This window comes from Nerophis ophidion, linkage group LG04, assembly GCF_033978795.1.
Source record: "Nerophis ophidion isolate RoL-2023_Sa linkage group LG04, RoL_Noph_v1.0, whole genome shotgun sequence".
NCBI lineage: Eukaryota > Metazoa > Chordata > Actinopteri > Syngnathiformes > Syngnathidae > Nerophis > Nerophis ophidion.
In genome coordinates this window covers 22,800,992-22,814,211 of record NC_084614.1, presented here as the reverse complement: position 1 = coordinate 22,814,211, position 13,220 = coordinate 22,800,992, and the positions used below count along the sequence as shown (strand labels likewise).

Genomic DNA, 13,220 nt, shown 5'->3' with positions numbered 1-13,220 from the left:
AAAAACTAGGGTAACTAGGAAAACGGGAGCAAGACAAGGAGGTAATCAAGGACATGGACATGGACGCTAGAAAGGCACGATAGACGAAACCATCTGGCAAAGGACAAACGGAGAAGTGAGCTTAAATAGGAAGTGGGAGTGATGGGGAATAGGTGGAAACAATCAGGAATCAGGGATGACGTCAGACTGGTGACACACGAGGAAGAAACAAACAAAAATAGAAGATTAAAATAAAATTTAAAAAATCGGTCTTTGCCTTGGCCCTGGAGAGGAGGTGCAGACTGAGGCCAAGGGAAAAAAACAAATAAAAAAAATAAAAAAACAACTCATAACCATGGTACACATCCCTCTTCCATGTGTGTAAGAGGGAAACATCAAAGAACACAGAGGACATTAAAGACATTAAAGCAGCAGATACAACCAGACACTTCTACATACTAGCTATGAATAAAAACTAAAAGAAACATATCCACTGTGGTGGCCTCTGCGGTGTTCCACGCCATCGTCTGCTGGGGAGAAGGGAGCATGGTCAGAGACAGAAGCAGACCCAACAAAGCAACCAAGACAGCCGACTCCACTCTCGGCCAGTGTCCAGTCCGAATGGATGAGCGAGGATACGTCCAAGGTGACTGAGGTGTCCGACACCTGCTCACCCAGTCAAGACACCGCGAAGCCTCTCCGTCCCAGTAGCTCAGTGCTAGCTCCGCAGCCCTGTCCCTTCATCCGCATCTCCTCCAGTACATCCAAACAAACTCTGGTGTAGCAGACACCCAGCAGCTGGTCTCCATGGCCAAAAGGCTCCCGGGAGGCAGATCCAGAAGTCCACAAAAAAAGCACCACAGAGGTCACGAAAGTGCCACCCCTTGTCACACAGTCCCAAAGGGTCCCGGACCAAAAGGCAAAAAAATATAATAAGACATGAAAACAAGAGGGAAACACAAAAGGATGACACAAGAGCACAGAGCTCCTGCCTACAGCAGCGCCATCTTTGAAAAAAAAAAAAAAAAAAAAAAAAAATGACAGACAAGGCAGTTTGTAATTTTGTTTGATGTGTAAGCTGCACAGGAAGGTTTTGGTTAAATTTGCATATTTAAATTAGGACGCATTTCCTCAAAATCCTGAATTACAGGTAGCCTCGGTCAATTTGCTTAACTTGCAAAAAACAAAAGTCTTATTTTTCTTCCGCTGCTGCGCCTCACACTTGGAAAACAGCTGTCTTATGAAAACAAAAGTGGAACACGACACCATACTTTTCTACACGACCCCAGTCAGAGTTTGTTGTCCTTTTTTTGTTGTTTTTGGACTGTTTACTTAAAGGCCTACTGAAATGAGATTTTCTTATTTAAACGGGAATAGCAGGTCCATTCTATTTGTCATACTTGATCATTTCGAGATATTGCCATATTTTTGCTGAAAGGATTTAGTAGAGAACATCCACGATAAATTTTGCAACTTTCGGTGCTAAGAGAAAAGCCTTGCCTTTACCGGAAGTCGCAGACGATGATGTCGCATGTTTGAGGGCTCCTCACATATTCACATTGATTTTAATGGGAGCCTCCAACAATAACAGTTATTCGGACCGAGAAAACGACAATTCCCCCATTAATTTGAGCGAGGATGAAAGATTCGTGTTTGAGGATATTGATAGCGACGGACTAGAAAAAAAAGAATAAAAAAACGCGATAGCATTGGGACGTATTCCGATGTTTTTAAACACATTTACTGTCACGCCTGTAAATCTGGTTTTATGTTTGATGTTTTGTTTGGTTTTCTGGACTCTTGTTCCATTTTGCACTTCCTGGTTTGCTTTTGTGACCATGCCAAAGCATTAGTTCCCACCCTGCCCTCAGTCCCGCACCTGTTCCTGATTATCACAGCCAGTATTTAAGTAATTTTCTTTCTGTTCATCAGTCTGGGAACTTTGCTTTCATTGCCTTTCATACTTCATGCCGTGCTTTTCGGTTCATCCACGCCAAGTAAGTTTTTGTTTGTATTTATGCCTTTGATAGTATATTTTGTTTGTTTGTAGATAGTATTGCCATTGTGCTGTTTTTGTTCTAAGTTTTAGTATAAATTATGATCCGCCATCGAGCACGCTTTTTGTTTTGCCTTTTTTGTATTTTGAGTATAAATAAAAACAAACATGTACCTGAATTCCCGCCTGGCTCGTCCTGTAATCCCTCTGCTTCGAAGGAGCACAAACAATCCATGTCTAAGTCTGACATTTACTAGGATAATACTGGGAAATCCCTTATCTTTCTATTGTGTTGCTAGTGTTTTAGTGAGTTTAATAGTACCTGATAGTCGGGGGGGTGTGTCCACGGGTGTGTTGACGCCAATGTCTCAGTGGAGTCGACGGCAGCTTCATGGACGGCCCAAGCTCAGCTTTTCTCCGGTGAGAAGTGACTTTTTAACCACAAATTTCTCACCGAAACCTGCTGGTTGACATTCGGTTGGGATCCATGTTCGCTTGACCGCTCTGATCCATAGTAAAGTTACAGCTCCAGGAATTTTAAACAGGGAATCACCATGTGTTTGTGTGGCTAAATGCTAAAGCTTCCCAACTCCATCTTTCTACTGTGACTTCTCCAATATTAATTGAACATATTGCAAAAGATTCAGCAACACAGATCTCCAAAATACTGTGGAATTATGCCGTTAAAGCAGACAACTTTTAGCTGTGTGTGTGCGCAGCGCTCATACTTCCCAAAAATGCGTGACGTCCTGCGTACATGTCATCATTACACGACGTTTCCAAGACAGAACTCCCGGGAAATTAAAAAATGTAACTTAGTAAACTAAAAAAGTCGTATTGGCATGTGTTGCAATGTTAATATTTCATCATTGATATATAAACTATCAGACTGCGTGGTGGGTAGTAGTGGGTTTCAGTAGGCCTTTAACTGTGTAATGACAAACACGGTAAACAATCGGCAAAGTGTTAAACTCGACTTCCCTCCAGGCTAAAACGACCTAAACAGTAACACACACACACCAGTAGGAATTGTTTGCCAAATATTCAAAAAGCGGCAAACAAAGCGGTAACTCCGCCCACATGATGAAGGCTGACCTGAGGAAGGTAACCTTGCCCTTTTCAAGCATCTGCTGTCGTAGTTTAGGGGTGGATTCACTCATACAGTCAGAGTACAATCGCGCACACACACACACACACACACACACGCGCACACGCGCACACACACACTTGCAACATTCTTGTGTGATTATAGCGCTGCCTTCCAAACTGCATTTTTGTCTGCTGTACGCCATTAAAGTGGATCCACTCACTCATTCCTTCAACCCCTCCCCCCTAAAAAAAACAAAAAACAGTCTTCATCTTCCTTTTCATCAATTCCCCGCGTCCCTCGTCTTCGTCAAAAGTTTTCCACGTGGATCCCAATCCGACATCTGGGTCAGCTTATACGCAGGCTAGTGGAACAGGACTTGCAGGATATTGATGGCAGGATGTGAGAGCCGAGCGCTTTGCTCTGTGGGAATCCCCAACACACACACACACACACACACACACACACACACACACACACACACACACACACACACACACACACACACACACACACACACACACACACACACACACACACACACACACACACACACACACACACACTCGCACGCACGCACGCACACACACTCATGAAAGTAACACATTGCTATGACATTGTTCAGTTCACACTTGACTAGAAAAAGATGTGCAGGAAACAAACAACGCGTTGGTTAAACCCCACATTTAATATTTGGAAGGAATGCATGAGTCATTACCAAAAAAGATTACAAAATAGGCGCGCAGAGAAGGAGGAAAAAAAAAAAAAATCCCACTGTTGGAGGCAATAATATAATAAACTCTGATTTAATATTACATTTGTATTCACAGGAATTCACATCACCTCCCTTTATTTCATTTCTTAAAGGGGAACATTATCACAATTTCAGAAGGGTTAAAACCAATACAAATCAGTTCCTGGTGGCTTAATTTATTTTTCAAATTTTTTTTCAAAATTTTACCCATCATGGAATATCCTGAAAAAATGCTTTAAAGTGCCTGATTTTCGCTATCTGTAAATCCAGCCGTACATTTTCCTGTGAGGTCACATAGTGATGCCAATACAAACAAACATGGCGGATAGCACAGCAAGATATAACGACATTAGCTCGGATTCAGACTCGGATTTCAGCGCCGTAAGCGATTCAACAGATGACGCATGTATTGAAACGGATGGTTGGAGTGTGGAGGCAGATAGCGAAAACAAAATTGAAGAAGAAACTGAAGCTATTGAGCGAATAGCTATTGAAGTTATTCGGCGATCGCCTTCTAACCAACGATTGCATCTTTTGACCACTGGAGCAACTTAAATCCGTCGATTGGTAAGTGTTTGTTTGGCATTAAATGTGGGTGGAGGGAAAGGCTGGATGCAAATATAGCTACAAATGTACATACAGCTAGCCTAAACAGCATGTTAGCATCGATTAGCTGGCAGTCATGACCAAATATGTCCGATTAGCACATAAGTCAATAACTTCAACAAAACTCACTTTTGTGATTTCGTTGACTTTATTGTTGGAAATGCATCTGCTTTGAGTGTCGCAGGATATCCACACATTCTTGCCATTTCTGCCATGTTAGCATCGATTAGCATGCCGTGCTAATCGATGCACACTCCACAAAAGACAACTTGAATCCGTCCCTGATGGTGTTGTTACACCCTCCGACAACACACAGACGAGGCATGATGTGTCCAAGGTACGGAAAACAGTCGAAAAAATAGAAAATAACAGAGCTGATTTGACTTGTGTGTGTAATGTGTTTGAGGAAATGGCGGATTGCTTCCCATTGTAATGTCACGGGTGAAATGTCATCGCTCCGACAGCGAACAATTGAAAGGCGTTTATATCGCCAAATTCACCCTTCTAGAGTTCGGAAATCGGTTAAAAAAACATATGGTCTTTTTTCTGCAACATCAAGGTATACATTGACGCTTACATAGGTCTGGTGATAATGTTCCCCTTTAACTTCATTTTGTCCGGGAAACACTCTGAGTAGCATGTGTTGCATTCACTGACCCTTGTGTTTGTGGATGCTGGCAGGGTACTGTGCAAAAGTACGTTAGCGTTGTTGTGGCTAGCAAGGCTATTATGGCGCAGGCATCAATAATGAAAAAATACAATGACTTAAAACAAACTTGTCAAACATACTCAAATACAGGAACAATCTGCAGTTTTGAAGGCTTTAGTTCATGATAGGAGCACTTTGCTGTTTTTAGGAATCTACTGGAAAAAATGGTAGTCGAAGATCCTCTATGTGGAAGGAACTTTTAACTGTTGTTGTTGTAGATTTTCCATAAGACATGAGTTTGCTGTTGTATTTAAAAACATAAGTCACAGATAAATTGTATAAACTGGAACTATTTTTAGGAATTTGTTGGGCGGAAAAAATCCCGTCAAAGAACCCCTTTATGGCAGGAGTACGCCGCTGTTTTTAAGGACCTTATGCAGAAACTGCATTGAAAGATTATCATCATGGCAGAAGTGATCTGTTGTTTTTAAGGACCTGCTGCAAAAACTGTAGTTGGAGGTTCTCTATATAACCAGAGCGCTCTGCTGTTTTTAATCATTCTTATCAAAGATCTTTTATATAATAGGAACACTTTGCTGTTTTCAGGTATCTGCTGGAAAAAATGTGAAATGAACTCTTCACTGTTGTTGTAGATTTTCCACAAGACATTAGTTCGCAGTTTTCTTTAAAAACACTAGTAAACAGCAATCCAATATCCACTTCATGACAGTACTACTCTGCTGTTTTTTAGAATCTGCTTTAAAAATAGCAATTGCATATTCACTTAATGACAGGACTAGGCTGCTGTTTTTAAGAATCTGCTTCAAAAATAGCAATCTAATATCCACTTTATGACAGGACTACTCTGCTATTTTTAAGAATCTGCTTTAAAACTAGAAATCTAATACCCACTTTATGACATGACTACTGTACTGCTTTTAAAAAATCTGCTTTAAAAATAGAAATTGCATATCCACTTTATAACATGACTACTGTGCTGTTTTTAAGAATCTGCTTGAAAAATAGCAATCGAATATCCACTTTACGACAGTACTACTCCGCTATTTTTAAGAATCTGCTTTAAAAATAGCAATCTAATATCCACTATATGACAGGACTACTCTGCTGTTTTTAGGAATCTTCTGGAAAGAAAAACACCAGTCAAAGATCTTGTATGACCGGCGCATTCTACTGTTGTCGGTTTCCAGCTGCAAAAAACACTTGTCAAAGATCCTGTATATACCTGAAGAGCTCTTCTAACGCAAGTCAAAGATCAGTCAAATACGCACTGCTGTTTTGGACGCACTGCAAGAATGCCAGTCAAAGATCCTCTATATGCTCTTGTATTTATAAGGACCTCTTACGGCGTGGCACGGTTGGGAGAGTGGCCGTGCCAGTAAACTGAGGGTTCCTGGTTCAAGTCACACCGTCTACCAACCTCGTCATGTCCGTTGTGTCCTCGAGCGAGACACTTCACCCTTGCCCCTGATGGGTCCTGGTTCGCGCCTTGCATGGCAGCTCCCGCCATCAGTGTGAGAACGTGTGTGTGAATGGGTGAATGTGGAAATAGTGTCAAAGCGCTTTGAGTACCTTGAAGGTAGAACAGCGCTTTGAGTACCTTGAAGGTAGAAAAGCGCTATACAAGTATAACCCTTTACAAAAAAAAGGCATCAAAGATCCTCTCTATGATAGGAGCCCTCTTCTGCAACAATAGCATTAACTGAACAGAACATGTAAATATGGACTCAACATGCACTTTTATCCAGATTCTCACTAAAGCTGGTGTGTTTGTTGAGTTTTTTTAATGTAATACTGCATAGTGTGTGTAATTTACTGTTTTTTTTTTTTAGACTTTTGCACAGTACTCTAATGTGTGTCGTTGAAATACATTGTAAGACCAAAAATTCGACCGCCTCCTCATCTCCTGTGATTTACAAGCCCCTCCCCCCCACCCCTCATTCCATCGGCCCCCTCGCCCTGACTCAGCGGTTCTACTCCGCCGCCTCGCCGCCCTTGGGCTTGTCGTCCGTCTTGAACTCCAGGAAGAAGTCGTTGCAGGCCACCGTCAGGGCGCCCATCAGGATGATGAACTCGGTGAAGTCCACCTCGCCGTCGTTGTTGGCATCCAAGTCGTTCATGACCTTCTCCACCGCCTCGTTATCTTTGGAGTTCTGTCAAGCAGGAAGCGTTACGAGTTAAGAATGTGGCCCTCATGTGTGTGTCGGTGTGTGTGTGTGTGTGTGCAGGCCTGTCTGTACTTGTGAGTTGCAGCATGCACAAGCACATACTGTACCTTCACTTGTGTGTCAAAAAAATCTCACCAGTGATATCAAACTCATTTTAATTGAGGGGCTCATCACCAGTATGGCTGCCCTTAGAGGGCAAATTGTAACAAGTAAAATGCATTTGATAATCTTTTTTTCATTTCTTATTTTTTTTAAACCAAAACAAACAAACACACAAAAAAAAATTATTTTAACATTTGCTGTGGTCTGGAACAACATGGCACACAAACAATTATCAGAAATGTATTCAATATTGCACCCATCCATCCATTTTTCCACCGCTCGTCCGTTTTTAGGAATTTTATTCAAAAACACACACCTGTAAACACTTATAAAGATCCTCTGAATGACAGCTCTTTTTAACTATCGACTGCAACAACCTTACTGTCAACGATAATTTTTACAACTGGGGAGCTATGCTGTTTTTAGGGACCTACAAAAAAAAACTACTAGTCAAAGATCCATTTGACAGGAGCAGATTGCTGTTTTTAAGAAGCTACTCCAAAAATGTTAGCCAAAGACCCTTTTAATGACAGGAGTCACTCTGCTGCTTTTAAGGATCTATTAAAAAATGCTGGTAAAAAAAACCTTATCAATGATATCACACACAAAATAATGATCTTAACATTTGCTGTGGTCTGGAACAACATGGCATACAAACAATTATCAGAAATGCATTCAATATTGCACCCGTCCATCCATTTTCCACCCCTCGTCCGTTTCTAGGAATTTTATTCAAAAACACACACCTGTAAACACTTGTAAAGATCCTCTTAGTGACAGCCGTTTTGAAAAACGACTTTAACAACTCTAGAGTCAAGGGTCATTTTTATGACAGGGGTGCTCTGCTGTTTTTAGGAACCTACGAAACTAAAAAAACAAACAAAAAAAACACTAGACAAAGATCCGTTTGACAGGAGCGCTTTGCTGTTTTTAAGAAGCTACTCCAAAAATGCCGGTCAAAAATCCTACCTATGATAGAGGGCCTCATCACCAGTATGGCTGCCCTTAGAGGGCAAATTGTAACAAGTAAAATAGGAATATTCATGTATTAGGATTCACTTCATGATATTATTACACAACTGCCTATGCATTTGATAATCTTTTTTTTTATTCTTATTTTTTTAAACCAAAACAAACAAACAAACACACACACAAAATAAGGATCTTAACGTTTGCTGTGGTCTGGAACAACATGGCACACAAACAATTATCAGAAATGCAGCCAATATTGCACCCATCCATCCATTTCCCATCGCTTATCGGTTTTTAGGAATTGAATTCAAAAACACACACCTGTAAACACTTGTAAAGATCCTCTGAATGACAGCTGTTTTTAACAATCGACTGCAACAACCTTACAGTCAACGATCATTTTTACGACAGGGGGGCTGTGCTGTTTTAAGGGACCTACAAAAAAAAAAAAATACTACTAGTCAAACATCCATTTGACAGGAGCGCATTGCTGTTTTTAAGAAGCTACTCAAAAAATGTTAGCCAAAGACCCTTTTTAATGACAGGAATCGCTCTGCTGCTTTTAAGAATCTACTAAAAAATGCTGGTCAAAAATCTTATCTATGAAAGCACACACAAAATAAGGATCTTAACATTTGCTGTGGTCTGGAACAACATGACACACAAACAATTATCAGAGATGCAGCCAATATTGCACCCATCCATCCATTTCCCATCGCTTATCGGTTTTTAGGAATTGAATTCAAAAACACACACCTGTAAACACTTGTAAAGATCCTCTGAATGACAGCTGTTTTTAACAATCGACTGCAACAACCTTACAGTCAACGATCATTTTTACGACAGGGGAGCGGTGCTGTTTTAAGGGACCTACAAAAAAAAAAAATACTACTAGTCAAAGATCCATTTGACAGGAGCGCATTGCTGTTTTTAAGAAGTTACTCAAAAAATGTTAGCCAAAGACCCTTTTTAATGACAGGAGTCGCTCTGCTGCTTTTAAGGTTCTACTAAAAAATGCTGGTCAAAAATCTTATCTGTGAAAGCACACACAAAATAATGATCTTAACATTTGCTGTGGTCTGGAACAACATGGCATACAAACAATTATCAGAAATGCATTCAATATTGCACCCATCCATCCATTTTTCCACCCCTCATCCGTTTCTAGGAATTTTATTCAAAAACACACACCTGTAAACGCTTGTAAAGATCCTCTTAGTGACAGTCGTTTTGAAAAACGACTTTAACAACCCCATAGTCAAGGGTCATTTTTATGACAGGGGTGCTCTGCTGTTTTTAGGAACCTACGAAACTAAAAAAAAAAAAAAAAAAAAAAAAAAAAAACACTAGACAAAGTTCCGTTTGACAGGAGCGCTTTGCTGTTTTTAAGAAGCTACTCCAAAAATGCCGGTCAAAAATCCTACCTATGATAGCACACACAAAATAAGGATCTTAACGTTTGCTGTGGTCTGGAACAACATGGCACACAAACAATTATCAGAAATGCAGCCAATATTGCACCCATCCATCCATTTCCCATCGCTTATCGGTTTTTAGGAATTGAATTCAAAAACACACACCTGTAAACACTTGTAAAGATCCTCTGAATGACAGCTGTTTTTAACAATCGACTGCAACAACCTTACAGTCAACGATCATTTTTACGACAGGGGGGCTGTGCTGTTTTAAGGGACCTACAAAAAAAAAAAAATACTACTAGTCAAACATCCATTTGACAGGAGCGCATTGCTGTTTTTAAGAAGCTACTCAAAAAATGTTAGCCAAAGACCCTTTTTAATGACAGGAATCGCTCTGCTGCTTTTAAGGATCTACTAAAAAATGCTGGTCAAAAATCTTATCTATGAAAGCACACACAAAATAAGGATCTTAACATTTGCTGTGGTCTGGAACAACATGACACACAAACAATTATCAGAGATGCAGCCAATATTGCACCCATCCATCCATTTCCCACCGCTTGTCCGTTTTTAGGAATTTAATTCAAAAACACACACCTGTAAAGATTGCTGTTTTTAACAATCCACTGCAACAACCTTACAGTCATTTTTACGACAGGGATGCTCTGCTTTTTTTAGGAACCTACGAAAAACAACTATTGAAAGATCCTCCACATGCCAGGAGCGTTTATTGTATTTTGACACTGGTGTGGCTTTTGAAAAATATCTGCATTAGTTCGTTCCTGCTTGAAAAGTTCTATTTTTCGACAGTCTTTAAACGTGCCATGACTCATGACAGAGGAAATATAAAAAATAGTAACAAATACTTTCATCACATCGCAATTTAATTTTCCGTGAAGGTATAGCAGGGGTCACCAACGCGGTGCCCGCCGGCAGCAAGTAGTCCGTAAGGACCAGATGAGTAGAACACTGGCCTGTTCTAAAAATAGCTCAAATAGCAGCACTTACCAGTGAGCTGCCTCTATTTTTTAAATTGTATTTATTTACTAGCAAGCTGGTCTCGCTTTGCACGACATTTTTAATTCTAAGAGAGACAAAACTCAAATACAATTTGAAAATCCAAGAAAATATTTTAAAGACTTGATCTTCACTTGTTTAAATAAATTCATTAATTTTTTAAATTTTGCTTCTTATAACTTTCAGAAAGACAATTTTAGAGAAAAAATACAACCTTAAAAATGATTTTAAGATTTTTAAACACATATACCTTTTTACCTTTTAAATTCCTTCCTCTTCTTTCCTGACATTTTAAATCAATGTTCAAGTATTTTTTTTATTTTATTGTAAAGAATAATAAATACATTTTAATTTAATTCTTCATTTTAGCTTCTGTTTTTTCAAAGAAGAATATTTGTGAAAAATGTCTTCAAACTCATTATGATTAAAATTCCCCCCAAAATTCTGGCAAATCTACAACATCTTTAGAATAAAATTTAAATCTTATTTCAAAGTCTTTTGAATTCCTTTAAAAAAACAATTGTGGAAAATCTAGAAGAAATAATGATTTGTCTTTGTCAGAAATATAGCTTGGTCCAATTTGTTATATATTCTAACGAAATACAGATTGGATTTTAACCTATTTAAAACATGTCATCAAAATTCTAAAATTAATCTTAATCAGGAAAAATTACTAATGATGTTTCATAAATTCTTTTTTTTTATTTTTCAAAAAGATTTCAATTAGCTAGTTTTTCTCTTCTTTTTTTCGGTTGAATTTTGAATTTTAAAGAGTCGAAATTGAAGATAAACTATGTTTCAAAATTTAATTGTAATTTTTTTCCTGTTTTTTTCCTCTTTTAAACCGTTCAATTAAGTGTTTTTTCATCATTTATTCTCTACGAAAAACCTTCCGTAGAAGGAAAAAAAATGTACGACGGAATGACCGACAGAAATACCCTTTTTTTTTCCTTTTTTTTCTATATTTATCTGTTTCTATATATATCTATTGTGAGAAATCGTTAAGATGATCAGTGTTTCCACAAAGATAAATATCATTAATTATTAATAATAACAAGGTAAATTGAGCAAATTGGCTATTTCTGGCAATTTATTTAAGTGTGTATCAAACTGGTAGCCATTCGCATTAATCAGTACCCAAGAAGTAGCTCTTGGTTTCAAAAAGGTTGGTGACCCCTGACTGGTATGGGATAGGCAAATATAAGCTTTGGCTTCGGCCTAATCCTTTTTCGGCCATTCTTTTTATGTGTATGATTGTTGATATGAATAACCTGTACTGTTTAACTGATCACACATGTTTTTATTGCTGAAATTTGACACAAACACACACACACGCGTACGCACACGCACGTGCACGCGCACACACACACACACAAACACACACACACACACACACACACACGCACACACACACACACACACACTTTCTTGAGACCTGCAAATAATGCCCACTTCTTTAGGACCACCCTTTCTAAATATATAAAGATTTATATTTACAACATTAATAATATATGCATACTACGCAAATATAAAAAAGCTTGTTGTGAAAAATTGAGTAGGAATTTCACAAAATAAAGGGTCACAATTTTGGCAGTATTATAATACTGCAAGTCAAAATTTTACAAGAAAAACTGAACATGTGTTCGATATTAAGATGAAAGTTGGAATTCTACTCAATAACAGTGACAATTTTACAATAAAAGCTTAAAAAGTCACAATCTTATAAGAAAACGTTAAAATTTTGGCAATTTTATAATAATAATCGGAATTTTACTTGGCAAAACTCTGACAAAAGTCATCATTTTACTCCAAAAATGACACTATTTTACAAGACCAACAATACAATTTTTATTGTCTGGTTGAGGCTTACTGCGGTTCGTGATGCAAAACTGACAACTCCGGACGAAAGCGTGAAGGTAGGACTTGATATATTCTTATATACAAGCTTTATCCCTGCAGCTATAGCCGCCCTAAAGAGCAGGCCCGGCCGACCCGTCTGATACAGCCTGTAAATGTGTTGGTCATGTATGATGTCTTTTTGTTATTTTTGTTTTGTGATGTGCAATGTCTATATGTTTAAATGTACGGCAGTGAAAATGAATTTCCCCACGGGCACCAATAAATCTTAATCTAAATCTAAATAAATCATCCAAAAATCAAAATACAGGCAAAACAACGAAAAGGCAAGCGTGCCTAACAAACGGGAAGCTAAGACTTAGCATTGGCTAAGGAACAGACAAATCTTACTTGACATAAGCGAGAAGCAAACAATGAAGCCAGGACGAGTGACCGGAAAAGGCAGGCTTAAATAGAGTCTCTGATGAGCAACAGGTGAGCGTCCCAAATGCAAGATATAGGTGAAAATCATAAGTAACCACGGTGACTAAACTTAGGAGGAACTCAAGGAGTCCAAAACAAACAGGAAACATAAAACATGATCCGGACCACGGATTG

The 13,220-nt window shown here is 38.8% G+C and overlaps 1 protein-coding gene across 2 annotated transcripts in view; it reads right to left on the bottom strand.

Annotated features, from left to right (window-relative positions):
• Positions 1-3,731: 3,731 nt before the first annotated feature.
• The window catches only part of s100s (S100 calcium binding protein S), a 28,038-nt gene continuing 18,549 nt past the window's right edge, over positions 3,732-13,220 (bottom strand). For both annotated transcript variants that reach the window (XM_061897449.1, XM_061897448.1), the window contains one exon: positions 3,732-7,242. In XM_061897449.1, the coding sequence (XP_061753433.1) occupies positions 7,063-7,242 (180 nt within the window). In that variant the 3' untranslated portion in view covers positions 3,732-7,062. The remainder of the gene's footprint in view (positions 7,243-13,220) is intronic.